Source organism: Mytilus californianus, unplaced genomic scaffold, assembly GCF_021869535.1.
Source record: "Mytilus californianus isolate M0D057914Y unplaced genomic scaffold, xbMytCali1.0.p SCAF_3, whole genome shotgun sequence".
NCBI lineage: Eukaryota > Metazoa > Mollusca > Bivalvia > Mytilida > Mytilidae > Mytilus > Mytilus californianus.
Genome location: NW_026262679.1, coordinates 71,090,483 through 71,110,813, shown reverse-complemented (window position 1 = coordinate 71,110,813; position 20,331 = coordinate 71,090,483). Strand labels below are relative to the sequence as shown.

The 20,331-nt window shown below is 32.2% G+C and overlaps 1 protein-coding gene across 1 annotated transcript in view; it reads left to right on the top strand.

Annotated features, from left to right (window-relative positions):
- The first annotated feature begins 474 nt into the window (after positions 1–474).
- Positions 475–20,331, top strand: part of LOC127734994 (zinc finger RNA-binding protein-like) — a 47,030-nt gene continuing 27,173 nt past the window's right edge. Inside the window, exons 1-9 of the mRNA XM_052245053.1 lie at positions 475–580; positions 6,611–6,827; positions 7,619–7,706; positions 10,345–10,566; positions 13,471–13,533; positions 15,544–15,701; positions 16,252–16,443; positions 17,569–17,776; positions 19,042–19,125. Coding sequence (XP_052101013.1) covers positions 6,624–6,827; positions 7,619–7,706; positions 10,345–10,566; positions 13,471–13,533; positions 15,544–15,701; positions 16,252–16,443; positions 17,569–17,776; positions 19,042–19,125 — 1,219 coding nt within the window. The 5' untranslated portion in view covers positions 475–580; positions 6,611–6,623. The remainder of the gene's footprint in view (positions 581–6,610; positions 6,828–7,618; positions 7,707–10,344; positions 10,567–13,470; positions 13,534–15,543; positions 15,702–16,251; positions 16,444–17,568; positions 17,777–19,041; positions 19,126–20,331) is intronic.

The following is a 20,331-nucleotide window of genomic DNA, read 5'->3' as shown; positions in this document are numbered from 1 at the left end:
ATAGCCAAACCGACGCCCCCTCTTTACTGTCGAATAAAGAAAGTCCAGGGGTGAACCCATTTCTATACGCCAGTGAACTCATGGGGAAATTTGCCATTTATGAAATATTTGCCACGGTCCATGAGTATGAAGAAAACTTGATTAGTAGTTTCCTATATTTCAACTAGACACCGCCCTAACGACACAATAAAAACTTTATCTGAAACAAAACACATGTACGATCATTTAAAATATAAACACTCTTTTAGACACAAGCTCTAAAGGACTCTAAATTCTAACCGTTGAGAAACTGACAAAGATTCGTCAACATGATCATCACATTCATCTAAAGTTAAAACATATAACGTATATAAATTAGTTACAAACTAGGTCTAAGTAAAACAAAACGATGTAATAGAAAAACAAAATGAAATGAAGGTCCGAGTTTGTTACAGGCCGAGATTTTAAGGCCGAGTTTTCCTGCATCGAAAATAATGTATGTGTGACGTCATCGTCGGGTGAGAATTTCAGGCATCCAATATCTTGGCCAATCAAAAGAACAAGTTTATTGATATTTTTGCAAATTAACAGCACAATTCAGGTAATTTCAACAATATTAACTGCAGGTTAAGCAATATTATAGTAAAATGCAATCAAATACTGAGACTAAACGCATTCAAAAGCAAAATCAGACAAGGAAATATATAAACCGCATGTCTGAAAATGGCGTCTCATAATGTCTCACTTAAAAAGAACATGCTAATAAGACATCCAGGCACTACTTACTACATGTTTAAAACATTTCCGTGTACTTGAAAATGAAAACAATATCCAAAATAACTGTTTATATTAATCGATCAAAGCCGAAACCAAATGAGCACAGTAGTCGGAAGTGAAAAAATTAGCAACTCAAAACCGGTATAAATGTCAACAAGATTAACATGACTGGGGACAACCATGTAAAATTTCAAAACATTAAATATGAAACGGTCAAGATGGATGTTCTGATTAAAACAAAAGAAAGCAAAAAATAGTAGATAGTCCCAAATTTAGGCAATTTTATGATCCCAAGATGATTAAAATTGATTCAGATCATTCAGCGAGCAAGAGTAATTTTACACTGAAGAAGAGTCCAGCTCTGTACTGAAAGAAGAAGAAGAGTTTAAAATAATTGAGCGACAAGTTCTAATGACTGCATGCAAAAGTAAAGCAACAGTCCAAATTTCGAAAAACCGATGTGCAAAATTTACAAAAAGAAAACATTACCATGAGGCCAAGAAAAAAAAATCTGTGTTTCCGGTAACCTGACCGACCCTGTTTTTTTAGCCCCAACCCTAATTTTTTTATTGGATCTTCAAAAAAAATGGTATCAACCGACCCTGTTTTTGACACAGGCTTCTATTAATCGACATAATTATTTATCTAACTTGCTTCTACTGGCACAGAAAGCCAGTAAAACATTTTATTTATGTCAAAAGGTATTCCAAATAGGTTAAAAACCAAGAAATTTGTACAGCAGGTGCTTCAAAAACATTGCAAATGGCCGCACTTCCGGTATTATTAACTAATTACGGACCCGGACTTGGAAAAACCATGATAATTTTCCGGATTTCGTTTAAAATGTCAAAAAAAAAAAAAAAAAAAAAAAAAATCCGACCTACCGACCCTATTTTTCAAAATGATGTTACCGGAAACACAGATTTTTTTTTTTTTAGGCCTGATTACAGGCAGCAAGCCCCATACATGTGTAGCTGTCCGTTATCAAATGGTTATAGAAAAGAAGTCAAAGGAAATGTTATGTGGGGGCAAATAATTTTTTATTTGAAATTAAGAAAATCTAGTGAGTTTACTCTTCTATCATGTCTATAGTATTTGGGCTGACTTTACACATGAAAAATTCCAAATCACAGCAAACTCAATTTTGAAATCCAGATTTTTTTCTGGAAACGTGTCTTGATCTGCGTCTTGTCTCTTATACTGGAACCAGTGCAGAAACTCTCTCCACATTTGTTTGCCTCAGTTTGACTATCTTACTCAGCACTCTTGTTTGTTTTGATTATCATGATTATAAAGCCAAATAAAAATCTCGTGGTTCCAATGTCCTGACCAACCCTATTTAAACACACCCCCCTCAAACCCTAGCATTTTTATTCCCTTCTGATAAGGTTAAGAATAGGGACACACTACTTTCAACTTTTATAGAACTTTGCAACCAAGTTTTTCAACGTTTTTTCATGATTTCTTATGTGGCGCCACCCCTCGCCAATTCATACATGTAATAATTTGGTTGAACAGTAAAGGATATGGTATGTAAAGAATATTTCAGCAAAAACGTGTGTGGGTGAGGGGGGCTGCCACTGTTAATTTTTCAGAAAACTGTCATAAATTTTGTCAAATTAAGCAAAAAATCATATTTTAACCCTTACCATGCGGTGCCCGTCATATTACAGGATTACCCAAACTACTGTTATTTGGCTCCAATGGCTCTCCATACTTTTAGAGGTCAACTTTATGACATTAATTTCGAAGTTTATGCATGTTTCATCGACCTGAGGCTATTTATTGTCATGTTTCTCATGTTTAACATGCATTTTCAGCTAAAATACGAATTTTTTTTCTGGAGGGGTGGGCTTCCCTTCGGTGTCAGACACACGCAGTTCAGAGGCGTAAAACTTTAAAAATTAGTGTAAACCTGCAGAAATATAACTACTGATCATGTTTATTATTGAATCCACTTAGTGAACGACTACTTCCGGTTGTAAGTCCAGTTGAAGCCAAAAATCAGGAAAAAACAAGAAATTCTGGATTTTTGGTGCAAATGACTTTCTTTAGACTGCTGAACCAATAACAGTTTGACTCTGACCTAGGCTTTGTTGTGATTTATGTGTTCACTGGGGTATAGACTACAGTAAGATACATCTATCAGCATCCCTCGGTCTTCCTGGTCAAGAAATAGGACGAAAAATCGTCAAAATTAATGTTTTTTGCCCCCAATGACCAACTTTGGGGCTAATTCCCACCTCCTCACCCCAAACACCCCACCCTGTGATCCCCTATCTTAGATTTAAAGGAATCAATATGCATCAGCAGCAGGGTAAAGCTCATTTGCATGTAATTTGCATATTTTTGCAAATAAATGAAATTGGACATTTTCTGAAAACAATTCAGCATGGTAAGTGTTAATGAACACATCACTAATGACGCTATTGATGAAAATCTTACTGAAACAATTGATTATTTTAGCATACATGTTTGTTTAAATCGATTTTTCACAACATTATGGCACATAAAGTTTATACCATTTTTAGGACCAAAATTAAGCGTTGTGGAATTAATTAATGAATGTAGTAATCTTGCAAACATATCCATGATCAGTATTCACACAGTCATGTTATAATTTGTTGACAAACATGCTTTTTGGTGGGAAAAAATGAAAGAAACCCTATTCAAAAATTTTATCTGTTTTTTTATAGACATTAAATTGTTTCAAACACTGGAGATAGAGTGTCTTTAATATTTAAATGAAGAATAATTACTATCTGGGTAAAAGAGTGAAACCAGTATCATTAAGAATCATACCCTATTATATCGTATTTTAAAGTTGAACAACAAAAATCCCAACCTACCGACCCTTTTTACTATTTTTATGAAACTGGAACCACATAGATATTTTTATTTGGCCTTGGGTATGATGATATGAAAAGCAGAGTGAATAGTAGATGAATTGGAATTAATAAAACTATTATGACTTCGTTGTGGTCACCTGCTTAAGCATGTTAATTATCAAAATGAACATATATTCCATACAATATGACGATAAAAGGATTTATATAAGTGTATGAAAAAAATCTGATTTATTGCCATACAAATTTCCCAATCTGTTGGATAGGAACCCAGGGCTCGACAATAACGCTTGTCCGATTGTCCAGTCCCAGAGCAAAAAAAGGTCGGACAAGTAAAAACCATATCAAGCTTGTCCGACGGGACAAGTTAAATCATTCTGTAGAAAATAAATGCAATCAAACTTTGATGATCAAAGTAATAAACAAAAAACAAGATAAAAACAAATATTAATTTGACATGTTTACTTGCGATCGATAATTCAAAACTGGTTCTTTGTCAGATACTTTATAACAGTTAAAACCATACTATTCTCAAAAACCAGTCAACCAGTGAAGTGCTTTTGGTAACAAGACAGTTCGGCACCGGCACGGAAACGAATTGGCTCCATGTTTGACAGTTCTGTTCCACCATAGGAGACCACCATAGGAGACATTTCGGGACCAAGACAAACCAGTACCTGTTTCCCTACCTTATTCTGTTGCTTTATAATAAATATGAAAAAATTTTTCAACAAAAAATATTTTTAAAATAAAAATGAAGAAACTATTGACCATATGTAGACAAAACAATACTTGATTGCATTTGAATAAGGCGGTGGCTATTTTTACCTGCTCCGGCAAATTAGCCTCCTTGATGCTATTTTGCCGGCTCCGGCAAAATAGCGATCTATGTAGAGTTTTGCTATTTTGCCATTCTAATCTCAGATTTTTGATCAGACTATATGAAATAAAAATTTTATTGAAATTATTTATACACAAATCGGATATTTTGGAGCATTTTTCAAAAAGCGTCTAAACAGACTGACGTGATTATATTAGAATGGTTTGTGGGAAAAGAAATAGCAAAGTCAGCTGTTGATGACGATCTGGTGATAGATGATGAACACTAGAAACTCCCCTGAAATGGTTTCAAGTTCATGTCTAGACAAACTAGTTAATATAAGATTAATAAAGAAATATTGAACAGAAGATTCATGGAAATCTATCGACAGCATTTATTGTATGAAAGTTGAATTGAATTTATATATCTGCAATTTTTGCAAAAGTGATGCAGACGCAAAATATACAAGTGTTATGTGCAGTTCATGTCTGCAGTGGCAGCATCTTTCTTGTGCATTACTAAAGAATGCACCAAAAGCAAGGCACTGGTTTCGTAACACTTGTAAAATATTTTGAGATGGTTGAATGTTACTTTTAATTTCAAAACTAATAGGATATTTTTATTTAAAGTTTTAATTAGAATGTTGATTTTTTTACATGGGTTTGCATGCTTTGTTTAATGTGTATTACATATATCTTTTTAAATATCAATTTTAATATTTATGCTTTGTTAAAGTGTTTTAAAAAATACATTCTTTTTAGAGACTTCTTATTAAGTTTTGATATGTCGTTTTGTATAAATGTTTTGAAGAAGACATATTTGTTTAGAGATATTCTTATTAAAGTGTATTTTTCTATATTTTTTTCTTTTCTTAACTTATATACATGATATACTGGAAATCTTAATTTAGACTGGCAAAATAGCAAAACTCTATAAAGATCGCTATTTTGCCAGAGCCTTCAAAATAGCGCCAAGGAGCCTATTTTGCTGGAGCCGGCAAAATAGCCACTGCCGTTGAATAAACATTTTAATATATTGAAACAAAGCTAATTTTAGTAAGTCATTAATCATAATAATCAATACTTTATCAACATAAAAGACCAGGATATAAACCAAATGAGTGTCAGTCTGAGTATAGACTGAAAGTATCAAAATAATGAGATGTGGTATGATTGCCAATGAGACAACTATCCACCAAAGTTCAAAAGAATTGGATGTAAGCAATAAAATTGTCTATCAAATTAAGACTTACACCATTTTTTTTTAATTGATGAACCATCAGGTGATTTCTTTTTCAAATAATATCTAAAAATTGGCTTTTTGTCTGTTATTACAGTAGATAAATTACTTAAAAAACAGAAGATTAAGGAAAAGGCCAGCAATAAATTCACTGATCATGGCTTCTGCTTTGGACTTTGTCAAGTGCAAATGACAGGCCTACCAGACTGTGCCTCATGTGCAGAGTCTGATGAAACACTGGCATTGATGAAAACTATAACCTAAGTCCTGTAACATGACTAAATTCAGTTGTTCTCGACTCATATTTTTGAAAAGGATATGAAGAGATATAAATCAAATTCTGTTTTATTGTTTTAATTCATTTTGTTCATTGAATCAAATTAAAATGCAAAAAAAGTAAAGATTTTTTTTTGGACAAGTTACAATTCCATTCGGACAAGTAAGTTTTGGTATGTACTTGTCCTATTGGGCAAGTTGAAAAAAGAGTTATTGTAGAGGCCTGGAACCCATTTGAAAAGGGTTAAAAGCAACCCTGTTTGATTTGAAGGCAAACTTAAATACTGTTACGTACATTGTATTTATTTTAGTAATTGTGCATATTTTATATTTATAATGCAATTAACAATTCTGATACTGACATCTTCCTTTGATTTGGAAGTTTGCAAAGTGTAAAATAACACACTTGAATAATCAAGAGAAGGGGGTATAACAGTTAAAGAGACAATACTTTTCATTTATTTTTCATTCTTCCCAAAATATTTTTTTTACTACATATATAAATTATTGGTAACTTCCAATGAATAAAAAAATTAACCCCTCTAAAAAAAAAACTGAAAAAAAGTATCAAAACAATATGAGAGTTACCAAAATCTAACCATTGGAACTAAATGATTAAATTGATTTGTTCCACTGAAGCAACAGAAGATTTACATATATATTTACTTTGTAGGTAGCCTGCTAAGATGGCTCACTTTGTGTACCCTGCTGGCAATCCCCAACCAACAGCAGCATACCCTACTGTTCAGACTGCCTATGTAGCAGCTGCACCTCAGGCTGCTTATGCAGCAGCTGCTGCACCAAGAGCTGCAGGTGGATATGAAGGATACCAGACTACACCTGCTGCACCACAGTATGCATATACTACACGTACACAAGTTGCCGTTACTGTAAGTAAATACTAGATTTTTTGTGTAATAACAACTCATATCTCAACATCTTTTAGACAATTAGATGGTACTTATAACTACATTTGCATTTGTTACTGAATGTATAACTTAAAGAAAAAGGTGAAAAAGCACTGTGCATATTAAATCAGCTATTTGCCTTGCATGGTTTTACATCTCCTTCAGCTAGTATGAAAACCACACAAATTTCAAAAGTCCAATGATTGTACTTAAATGGAAAATGGAAAAAAAATAGGTTGTCAGCTCAACTCTTGTTTGCTGATTTTCCTGTAGTAATTTTAAGTTTTCTACGCGGACTTAGTCCTCCACTTCATATATGTATGACCCCTTCCCCACTCGGTAGTCTGGTAGCATGCTCGACTCAAGTGTAGGAGGTCATGAGTTTGAACCAAAGACTTGAAAATTTATATTTGCTGAATCTCTGATAAGCACACTACATTTAGTAGTATGAACAAAGACTTGTCGGCTCCAAGTCAGAATAATGTTTCCAGGTAGGGTGACATGCATGTCTTCCTGCAGACTGTTACGTTGTGAACTAGCATGTTAAAAAATTCAGCTCACTGTGTTAGTCTAGTACAAAGCAGGGTTTATATTCATATTACAAAATGTATGTTATCATGTTCTCGTCCTGAATATGATTTAATTAGCCACTGGACGTTATACAGCCATTCATCTCCATCATATATATATATGTAGAACAAAGACATAATATTGTAGAGATTTTTGTGAGAGAAAAGAAAATCACATTTGATGATGTTAATTTCTATTGACAGCCTGCAGGAACATATGATCAAAAAGCATATTATCAACCAGCTCAAGCAGCTGTATCATACAGTGGTGCTGAAACCCATTATCAGCCAGGTAAGGATGATGTTTCACATGAAATTTGCTTTTTATGCCACCGCCGAAGCAGAGGGATTATTAAGTTTTACCCTTGTCTGTCCATGGTAAGTCCATACGTCCCAAAATTGGTTTCCGTTCTCTAACTTAAGTTTGCCTCAACCAAATGTTATCAAACTTGTACACAATGTTTATTACCACAAAACAAAGATCAAGTTTGAATTTTGGTGGCGTCACTTTAACTGTTCTAGATTTATACCCCTTTATAAATGGAATAAAATGCTCCGCTGGGGCGCAGCTTGATACGACCGCAGAGGTCGAACCCTGAACAGTTGGGGCAAGTATGGACACAACATTCAAGCTTGATACAGCACTGAATTTGGATTGTAATTAAATATTTGACACAGCATAGGTTTCTCACACAGAATGAAAGTGGTCTAAGAACTTAAGAAATTTTAATTTACCTATTCAAACCATATCATTATTATTTGCTTTTATATATAAATCAGAAATAACCAATTTAAAATGGAAAATTTTTAAGAAAAAAAAGGAAAAAAAAATCCCCCCCAATTTTTTGAACCGCCTTATGATTCATCACCCCCAAACTCAATCCCACCTTTCCCTTTGTGGTATGGTACCTTGCAGTACAATTTCAGAGAGATCCATAAACTTGAACACAAGTTATTGTATGGAAACTAGAAAAATGCTTGTTTTTTGGCCCCAAATTCCTAAACGTTTAGGGCAATGACCCCCAAACTCAAACCCAGCTTTCCCTTTGTGATATGAAACCTTGCAGTACAATTTCATAAAGATCCATACACTTACACACAAGTTATTGTCCTGAAACTAGAAAATGCTTGTTTTTTTTTGCCCTTTTATGGCCCCTAATTACAAAAATTTTGAGGGAATTACCCCCAAAATCAATCCCAGCCTTCCCTTTGTGGTATGGTACCTTGCAGTACAATTTCAGAGAGATCCATACATTTGAACACATGTTATTGTCTGAAAACTAGAAAAATGCTTATTTTTGGCCCCTTTTTGGCCCCTTATTCCTAATCTTTTTGGGCAATTACCCCAAACTCAATTCCAGCTTTCCCTTTGTGATATGGAACCTTGTACAATTTCATAAAGATCCATACACTTGCACACAAGTTATAGTCATGAAATAGAAAAATGCTTGTTTTTTTCCCCTTTTTGGCCCCTAATTCCTAAAATTTGGAGGCAATTACCCTCAAAATCAATCCCAGCATTCCCTTTGTGACCTAGAACCTTGTGATACAATGTCAGAGAGATCCATACACTTACACACAAGTAATTGTCATGAAACTAGAAAAAATGCTTCTTTTTGGCCCCTAATTCCTAAAATTTGGAGGCAATTACCCCCAAAATCAATCCCAGCATTCCCTTTGTGATATGGAACCTTGTGGTACAATGTCAGAGAGATCCATACACTTACACACAAGTTATGTCTGGAAGTTTCAAAAATGCTTATTTTTGGCCCCTAATTCCTTAACTGTGGTTACCATAACCCCCAATCAATCCCCACCTTCCTTTTGTGGTATTGAACCTTATGGTAAAATTTCATTGAGATCCATTCACTTAAACTAAAGTTAGAGTGCGAAAACTAATGTGTCTTCGGACGACGACACGTCATACCAATATACGACCACAAAAATTTATTTGCGGTCGTATAAAAATTGCAAAATTTTTCATTTCCCTTCTCTAACTTAAGTTTGCCTCAACCAAATGTTATGAAACTTATACACAATGCTTATTTCCACAATACACAGATCAAGTTTGAATTTTGGTGGCGTCACTTTTACTGTTCTAGAGTTATACCCCTTTACAAATGGAAAAATTGCTAAATTTTTTATTTTTTGAACAATGATGTCATTGTTCAAGTAATTTTTAAAATTGGAGTTATCTTCCTTTGTCCATGATTATATTTGAATCAACTACAATCAATGTTTTATACAATGCAATATTTAATTTTGCCTTCTGCTGATAAAACACAGATCAAGTTGAATTTAGGTAGTGTCACTTTAACCATTATTGAGTTATGCCCCTTTATAAATTGAAAAATTGCAAAATTTTTAGTTTCCGTTCTGTAACTTAAGTTTGCCCCAACCAAACATGAAACCTATACACAATACTTATTACCGCAAAACTAAGATCAAGTACAAATTTGGGTAGAGTCACTTTTATTGTTCTTGAGTTATGTCCCTTTATTATGTTGTATGCAAGAGGGGGCATCATCTGTGTCCATGGGGACACATTCTCCATTTATTTCTGATTGATATTAAGTAAATAGAATGCAAAGGTAATAGTTTGCAGATGAGTCAGTTACATTTTAAATTAAAAAGAACAAAATGTTTATGAACTTTTTTGGCTATTTCTGACGTCATCAAAAAAATGCTAATACTTAAATTTTTAACAAATATTTAGTCATTATTTAAGTATGATTCATTGTGATATTTGTCAATAAATCTTAATATGAAATTTTAGCTAGAAATAAGGGCCATATTAGGGCCTTATCTAACCTATTCCTTTCATATTGTTATTGCAGTCAATTTTTTGACACAAAAACTGTATATTGTGTAAAACATAAAAAATTTTGTTGACTTGTATGATAACACCACCCCCAATTTTTTTTAATTAGTTCATGTTCAAGCAGCTGCCAAGCCAGTGTATTCAACAAATACAACAAATTATGCCACACCCAGAGTTGTAGCACAGCAAAAAGTACAGGCACCAATCCAGGCTTCTAGTGCTGCAACCTATGTATATCCAACAGCCGTTACTACTCCTCAGGTGTCATCATACTCAACAACTTATGCTGGTAACACAAATGCTACAACCACAGTATCTTATACAAGCAAGGGTAAGGACAACAGGAAAGAAGTTTTAGTATTGTTACATACATATAATATTGAATTATATTTTGATATTATATTATTATATTATAACATATATATCTAAATCATTGTAAGATGGAACATTGAATTCCTGATCATCCTTCCTCTACAACTCCTATATCTTGGAACTGAATTCTGCCATCTGATATTTTTCCTTTTACATCCCAAGCTTGTGTACAGATATCTTGAAACAAGTTCCATTCTTGTTGTAACTGTCAATGTCATTTAGTTGTGTTTAACAATACATTTCTTGAACAAGTTTTTGAAAGATTATACTTTGACAAAGTATGTTAAATCCTCTGACTTACTAAAATTGAATTACTTGTTCATTTTTGTTTCTCTGACATCTCCCTTTCCACATTAGAAGTACTATTTCTATTCATTTTGATATCCTAACAACATGTATAAATAAGTCTTTATTTAATTAAAAAAAATCCTCTAGCATTCTGCATCATGTACAATGTACTTTTCCATTTAAACAGGTGTCGACTAAACACTGATTGTGTTTCTCTTTTGAACATAATTTGATTTTACAGGTTTGGCTAACAAAAAATAGTCAACTGCAATAAACTTTATAGAGGTGTCCAGGTTTTTAGGAGTTTCATGTGATGCATGAATCAGTTGAAACACAATACTCATTTATGGTCTTCAATAATAATAAAAAAAGTCATGTGAAGATTTTACACCATTGATTAAATTTTGATCTGGGAGAAATATAAAAAAAATCACTTTACTTTCACACAAAAAAGCTAAAGTTGACACTAGATGTAAAAATGTAAACTTTGTTTGTTGTTAAAATTGTTTGTATACAAACAAAAATAAGCACTGTAGATTTTTTTTAATTATTTCTACTGCTGAATACATATTAACTGAGGGCTGTTCCAAAGATAAATGCTTGTGTGTACGGTCAGCTGTGGTCGGAAGGCACTTTTTATTTAACCCTCCATTCAGAAAATTTTAATTTATTATTATGATTTTTCATGCTATCGTTCTAAAATAATCACTGCCCATCAACTTTTGATAGAAGTGCCTTCCAACCCCCTTGTACAATCAATTCATGGACAGTCCTAAGTAAATGCAGGTTATAAACATTTAACTGATAAAAATATGTACACTGGATGCAATCCACGAAGTCTAGGATTAAATGAAGTTGATAATTGCTTATGCATTAAGTATTCAAAATTTTCAGTAGAACAGGCCTATTTGTAAACAAAATTTGACAATTGTTTGTTTAAATTAGGAACACTCAAAAACTGTTTAATTCTAGACATGTTTCACTTGTGATAAACATGATTTCACAATTAGTCAAGAATTTATTATACAAAAAAATATTTCTTGATCAATTAGAACAGGCTTTTTTAATTTGAATGAATGATTAAAGTTCAAAATAAATCTGACAATTCCATCAAGTTTAGTTGTTTTAATGTAAGATACATGTACTATTTACTGGTTTATTAATTATGAAATCATGTAGTGCTTATGGAGTTTGTTTCATATTACCACTTTATGTGCAGTTATGTGTGATATTTGTGAGTTTAGCAAGACAATGCTTTTGCAGTAGAACTGTTTGTTGAATTAATAAATCAGCCAAACTTTAAAATTACATTTGACAAAATTCCATTTCAAACAATGTACGCATTGTTCCATCAAACTGATTAGTTGCATTTTAAGAAAGAATATGTTTAGTTTTATAGTTGACTCTTCTGAAAAATGAATATGACTTTATCTTACAATGGAAACCCTGATGTATTTTTGTATGCCCACTTCTTATAACACAAAAGACTATGCAATATTAAGGGAGATCAAAGGGATTGACTTCTTTTCATACAGGAAGTGAAATCTCAGCCTAGTAGATTTTGGAAGTGTTATGAATGAAGCATATTTATCTTTGTCTGTATTAGGGCTATTCCATTAAAATGTATGTGGGAGGGTAGGAAGGGACTTCCAAAATATCCCTACAACCAAGAACCATTTTTTAGATAATTTTGCATAATGGTAATAGACGCATACTGAAAAAAGACCCATGACATACATTCAATAATTAAACTTCCCTTCCTACCCTCCCACATACATTTTAATAGAATAACCCGGGCCCCCTAGATAACAAAAAAGATTCTAGAAAAAAAGAACACACTAATCAGTTCGGTGTAGCAGTATGTCTTCATTGATGGGTTAATGCATTAAATATTCATGGGAAGATGCTTTATCATTTGTATATATGTAGCTAATGTTTTTAGATAACCAAGCTTTGAATTATATTTAGATTTATGAAATGTGAGAAAAACATTGATTTGCATGAATAGAAGTGTATGTTTTTACATTGAAATTGCAAATGTGACATGTGATTCCATTGTAAAAATGTATACTTTGAATTTCATATAGGATTATTATCTGTTATGCTTGTTGAATCAGTAAATTAGAGATTGAAATGTAATTGATAATTTGATAGTTTACAGTAGAGGCATCAAACTGTAAATCTGGCATATTTACAAGTAAACAATGATCATAGATTCATACTTATTATCAAAGTCAAGTTTTTTTACTCTATACTATTTTGAAAAACAATGATGTTGGATATTCGACTAGATGCTTGTTTCTTATTTAGGCTTTAGCCACTTATGTATCAACATATATGCATTTTAATTACCTAAACAGAATTTATTCATTTACTTGTATGTCAATTATGCATCAACAGAATATCCATAAAAGATGATAAAAGACAACAAATTTTGGTTTATACTTTTAAAGTATTTCAAAAATATGTTTTTGAGAATGCATTGATTCAGAACAAGTTTATCAATTTAGGAAATCACAGCTTGGTTAGGAGATTGGTTTGGCTAACTTTCTAACCCTTGATGTTCACATTTCAGCCCCACAAGGCGTGTCCAACTACACCACCATAAAACAAACAGTACAACCAGTGGTCATAAAAGGTAGGTTATGTCTATGCCAGTTATGTCATCAAGTATTTCCAAGAAGACATAAATTTGTCGTATTTAGCTTGTAAATTTTAGATTGAAAGTATAAAAGAAAAGTTTTTTTGATACAATAGTTGAATTCCTGAAGTTTTCCATGTGTATTGAAATGGTCCTATATTGAGATCTGAAGTTTGTTGAATTCCATGAAAATGTATTTTAACAATTGTTATTTGAAAGAAAGAACATACAGTTCTGAGAAATATTAAAAATTAAAAAGAGGTTCAATTTGAAAGAAATTTGAACAAGCTGAATATTTTAATAGTGTAGTTAACATACATGAGTGGCATAGGCTGAACTGAACAGAATGAAGTATTCTATATAGATAATTTTTGATGACCACATGTGAAATTTGTGCTTTATATTGAATTGGTCATAACAACTTTGTCATGTTGTTTGAGAAGTGGTAGTGTTTCATGCTTTTGTATTTATTTTCTGACATTTCATTATCAGTGTTATAGTTTGCTATGTTAGATTTCATTTAAAATGTTGAAGAAGAAGCACTCACAAATTTTGCATGTTGTTTTTTTGTGTGTATGCTTTTTGACACTGTTTGATAGCAAAATATACCTGGTAAAAGAATCAAGCTATTCATATTCATTTGAATGTTTGATATTCCTTAAAAAACTACCCATACAGCCGAGATGTTTTTTTATGCCCCCGTCGTAGCTAATTACCACAAAACACAGATCAAGTTCGATTTTTGGGTTGCATCACTTTTACTGTTCTTGAGTTATTTGCATTTATAACGTTATATGCAAGCGGGGGCATCATCTGTGTCCCTTGGACACATTCTCCATTTATTTTTAAATTAAATTTATGAAAATGTGATTTTGAGATGATAACAAGTACCCAGCAAATATGTTGGTGAAAAAATCCTCTAAAGAGTTATCTACATGTATCTTCCTTCTGTTAAATATCTATCAATTGAAATAATTCATTGGCAAGTTTTTAAAAAAAAATCTTGTCTTGACTTTTATAGTTAGTGTCAAACATTGATAAGAATAAAAGGAAAAATTGTGCCGACATTTGAATAAAGCACAGACTTTTATCAACTACTTGGTTCATTGCTTAGTGAATTTCAAGACATTGACGAAAGTTGCTAGGAAGTAGGCTATAATTTGTGACAAGTTACCAAACCCACAATTAAATATGAATTGGCCTACAATTCTTTAATGCTTCGCTTGTATCTTTTTTATTTTTATTTTTTTTCAAAATACTTGTATGATATAACTTGTAGTCTTGATACTTTGGTGATTTGTGTAGAGCAAAAATGACGAAAAGATTGTGCTTTATGTTTCAATTATATGACCAAAAAACTTTTTGATACTTCATATTTGGGTTGTTCTTTTTTCATTATCGCAGTCTTCTTGTTATATTCTATAATGACCAAAAAAAAAAGTTAACCTCATCATATTAAATTGAGATGTCACAATAAACTGAGTTACACTAAATAGTACTGTGCATTGCTGTACATCCAGCAAATTGTTCCACAATACAATTTTAAATATTCTGAACAACAATATGTTCTAAGATTTGTGTTTTCTGAAATTTTTTACCTTATTTATGAATTCTTAAAAGTATAAATCTCTATATTATGACAATCTTAATTTCCTTGAGAAGTCCTGTAACTTCTTACTATGTACATAATGAGTGTACAAAATCCATCCATCATGTGTATATATCAGTGTTACCATGGTGTAAACAATCCTTGAATCCAGTATTGTACATGATAAAATAGTTAAATTAAAAAAGATTGCAGGCCAATATTTGACTGGAGAATAAAGAGTCACACATGTATTTTGTTTAATTTAAGATTTCATGTTATATTATGAAAAATAAATTACATATAATTTGTCATTAGTACACAAGATTGTTTTATATAGGCATTGTGTACAGAGTATTATTTTATATATGTATTGTGTGCAGAGAATTATTTTTGACTTTGTATTTTATATTTCTGTACAGGTTATGATGCTGCTTTATACTCGGCAGCTACATCTTATTACCAACAGCAACAGGCTGCCAAGGTTAAAGTTGGTGTGAAAACAAAGACCAAAATGCCACCTAAACAACCACAGCTACATTACTGTGATGTTTGTAAAATTAGCTGTGCAGGACCACAGGTATAAAACTGTTTATAAATTCTTTATATTATTATAAAAAAAACTAAAAAGTAAAAGGTCAAAGGGAAGTAACTCTTAAATTTAAATGCAATTCTTCCAATTGATGACTGGAGAATAAAGAGATCACACATGTAATTTGTTTAATTTAAGATTTCATGTTATATAATGAAAAATAAATTACATATAATTTGTCATTAGTACACAAGATTGTTTTATATAGGCATTGTGTACAGAGTATTATTTTATATATGTATTGTGTGCAGAGAATTATTTTATTTACTTGTCATTGTGTAACAAAATGGGAAAACAATGATTATACTAGTTGATTTACAGTGGTAAATGTGGAATAGCATACACTTATTGACTACAACATTAATTGCAAAAACAAAATTTGAATGAGGTGTAAATAAATTTTAAAAAAGGGATTTTAATTGAGTTTTAGATTTTTCTTTCTCATCATTGTTTGAAATGTGTCAAATGAAAAATATGGATAAGTAAGAAAGGTAGAATTTAATCTTATGTGAAGTTACAAGTTTTAATTGTCCTACAGACTTACAGAGAACATTTGGAAGGACAAAAACACAAGAAAAAGGAGGCTGCTATGAAAAGCCAAACTGGAACTACAACTTCTTCATCATCAACCCCTCGTGGTCAGAATCAGCTGAGATGTGAGCTGTGTGATGTAACATGTACAGGAGCAGATGCTTATGCTGCTCATATCAGAGGAGCTAAACATCAAAAGGTAGTATTACAATTTCAAAGCTTCCTGATCAGATTGATTTTTTTTTTTATTATTTAAAGTAAATACAGGAAGCATCAATATGAGGGGAATACATTTTTATCAAAACAACTGAAAATTTTTCTGTTTAGACACATTTTAAAGGCCATGTCCCTTCAAACATAAGTTTTATATTTAAATCTTCTTTTGTATTTAGTAGGGATGTCAACTTGTTGAAGAATTCTGATCTAGTACTGGTTGGTTATACTCACTCAAATATCTACAAAATGGGGATACAATTTAGAAAATTTTACACTCTGTGCATTGGTCATTGTCTTATGGAGGTTAAACACACTACATCATAAATAGTCCCAAGAATTATATTACATAGTTAATAGCTCATTTACTACATGTACTAATTAGTAAACAATAATCTATTCAATAATTTAATAAACTATTGAATATAAAAGATTACAAAGTCAAACAAGATACATTTTGTAACGGTAAAAAAAACACATTTACAAAGGTAAACATGTAATGATAAGAAGTCACTGATGTGTTCAGCCTTTCACTGAGGATCACGACAGGATGCAAAGAATTTGTTGTTATTAAGATGTTTTATTTTCTGAATTTTATTAGGTTAGAGTCAGTTTCCCAGCTCTCTAACTAATGGCCATGAAGAGGAAAATATTTTCTGACAGTATCGATGTGGCAGGAATGGTTAAGACACATTTAGTTAAAAGTGCCTGCCTATGCAGACTGCTTTCGTGTGTGGCCTACCTCTTTTAATGATATATCTCTGCACTTTGTTAATATTGACTAAAGGAAGATTTAGGGACATTTTGAATGTTAATTATGCACGTCCATACGAAAGCTATTTTAACTATGATTAATCCCTTATTACTGTTTAAATCTCTGAGGGCATTCACTAGAAAATGAATTTAATGAAAAAAAGGGACATTGCTAAACAGAAAATTGGATTAGTGGAGTATTATGTAGAATTTTGGTATTCAGTATTCAGTTTAATTACTCATTGACATCCCTGATGATAGTGTCAATTCTAAATCCATAAAACTGCAAAATCTGTACTCAAGAGAAAAAATCACTAACTGCCTTTACTATCAATATATAATATTTGTGTGGTTACAGGTTTTGAAACTTCACACAAGACTTGGAAAGCCAATTCCATCAACTAATCCGGTAGTATTATCAACAGCAACCTCCTCTACTGCCAAGGCAGGTATTTCTACCACAACAATAACAACAGGAGTGAAGCCAGGTATAAAGCCTGTTCCTGCTGTCACAGTACCAACTGTAACAAAGAAAGTTGCAGCTACTCCTAAGATTACATTTGTTGGTAAGATTTTTGCCTGTGTGTGATAGCAAATCTCCAAAATAGAAAAGTTTGGGCCATAAAACAGTCCAGAATCCATTTAGAATATGGCAATGAAGATTAGAAAAAAAGATGCAATACAATCTTAAAGTATCATGTATTGAAACATATTCTTTTGAAAATAGAATATTTACCAAATAGAATATCTAGATCACTATTGCATGGAAAGCATAGCTTCTTGAATGGTTGTATTGTCTGTAAATTTCCAGGATCTTATTTTCTCTTCTAGTCGTGTTAAGACTGAACAATTCAAATGTGGGTTTTCTATTATAACATGATTTAAACAAAAAATCAGGTTTATGCGATGTTTTTGACCTGAACTTTTGTCTTAAACAGCCACACATTTCCGGTCATAAAAGTGACATAACCAATAAGTATATAGGTAAAAAATAAAATCAGAGATAAATGCAGGTGGAAAAATCGACAGAACCACAGTGTGCACAGGTGTGAGTCTTAATTATGCATCCAATTTCTTCCAAAATACTGAAAATATCATTGATATCTTGATCTTTGTTCATTTCAATTATTTTCTTTGAAGAAATAATGTGGAAGGAACAACTTAAACTCTATTTTGCTTGATAATCGTACTAAGATTCCGTGTTTTACCATTGTCATGTCTATATCAATTATTAGGAAAATATGCTTTTTACTGTGCTTATTCAGTAAGCTTTTGGGTACTACAATAGCAATGGCTAAAACGGTTTACCAATTTGCAGTTTGAATTCTTCTCCAACAAATTGCTTCAGTTTGTTGAAGAAGAATTCAAACTGCAATTTGGTAAACTGTTTTAGCCATTGCTAATGTGATACTCCAAAGCCCACTGAATAAGCACAGTAATAACAAAAAATAAAGTTCCTAACTGCGTGTACTGCATTAATGAAGCATAAGGCAGATGTTAGTACGCTGATGTTGAACACATCAAATGATGCAATGCCAATGTGAAAGTTAACGCCAGAACATCGAATTGATATCAAAAGTCTAAAATTTAATATATTTTTCTGTCAATCATTGTTTTTACCATGATAGCTTTTTGTTTCTAAGTGTAAAGTGATTAAATACCAGATAAGAAATGTCCTGCTGGCTCAAATATTTTTTGAAGTTCAATGGAAAGGTGTATGAAATAATTCATTGCTTATTGCTGCAACTGCTGAAGAGAAGAATATAGAATTTGCAACCTATTTTCTCATTTAATATATAAAGTTACAGTGGTCAGTTTCTATATATTGTAGGAGGAACACAATTGAAAATTCTTGGAATAAAGACAGAGGAAGTAAAAGTTGAAGAACCTATGAATACATCTGCTACATCTGAAGGTTTGATTTTGTTTTCTGTTTTAAGTTTAATTTCTCTCACAAAAATTACTAATTTACACCACATGGAGCTTACAACTTTTTATTCTGTTATCCACTGATTGTCATTTCAAGTGTAAAATACCCTTTTTGAACTATTGATAAATAAAGGGGGGTTAAGAATTGTATAAATAGTAAGACTAAGTAAAAAAAAAATGATTATATACAAATTTGAATGAGAAATTATGATATATTAAATTCTATTGTTTTAATAAGAAAAAAAGGAATCAAATGAAGTTGGATAAACTCTACTGGAAAATTTGACTTTTTGTCCTACAGGATAGTCATAAACTGACCCTTGCACCCACACATCTGAAGCCATGAAAACTCAGTTTATTTTCCTGTCAGAAATTTTGTTAAATGCTGGATACAGGTTTTACATTTCTATCTTTGTTGACAGTATATTTCTTATGCCCCCGTTGTAGGCAACAGAGGCATTAAGTGTTACCCTTGACCATCCATCTTTCCGTTCGTCCGTCCCATTTTCGATTCCGCACTCTAACTTTAACTGGGAGACAGAGTTGGAATTTTGACAGTAAGTCAATTACTGTTCTAGAGTAATGGCCCATTATAACTTGGAATATTTCAAGATTTTTCTTTTCTGCACTCAAACTTAAGTTTGTCTCAACCGAACTTTATTAAGTCTATTTACGATCAAGAAATTATGATACACCATTAAATTTTACATTTGCAGTCATGCTTCATTGAATTTCTTTTGATATGAACGCAAAAAATCTTGCGGTCGTATATTGGTATTACGTCGTCGTCGTCCGAAGACAATTGGTTTCGGGACAATAACTTAAGTATAAGTAAATAGAAATCTATGAAATTTAAACACAAGGTTTATAACCACAAAAGGAAGGTTGGGATTGATTTTGGGGGTTATAGTCCTAACAGTTTAGGAATTAGGGGCCAAAAAGGGGCCCAAATAAGCATTTTTCTAGTTTCCAGACAATAACTTGTGGAACGGTTTATGGATCTCTCTGAAATTATACCACAAGTTTCCATACCACAAAGGGATGGTTAGGGGGTAATGGCTCAAACCATTTAGGAATTGGGGGGGAAAAAGGGGGAAAAACAAGGGTTTCCTTGTTAACGGATAATTACTTTTAAGTACAATGTTTTGTGTTTGGATTACCTCCCTTACACTGCTTTTAAATTATGTATAAA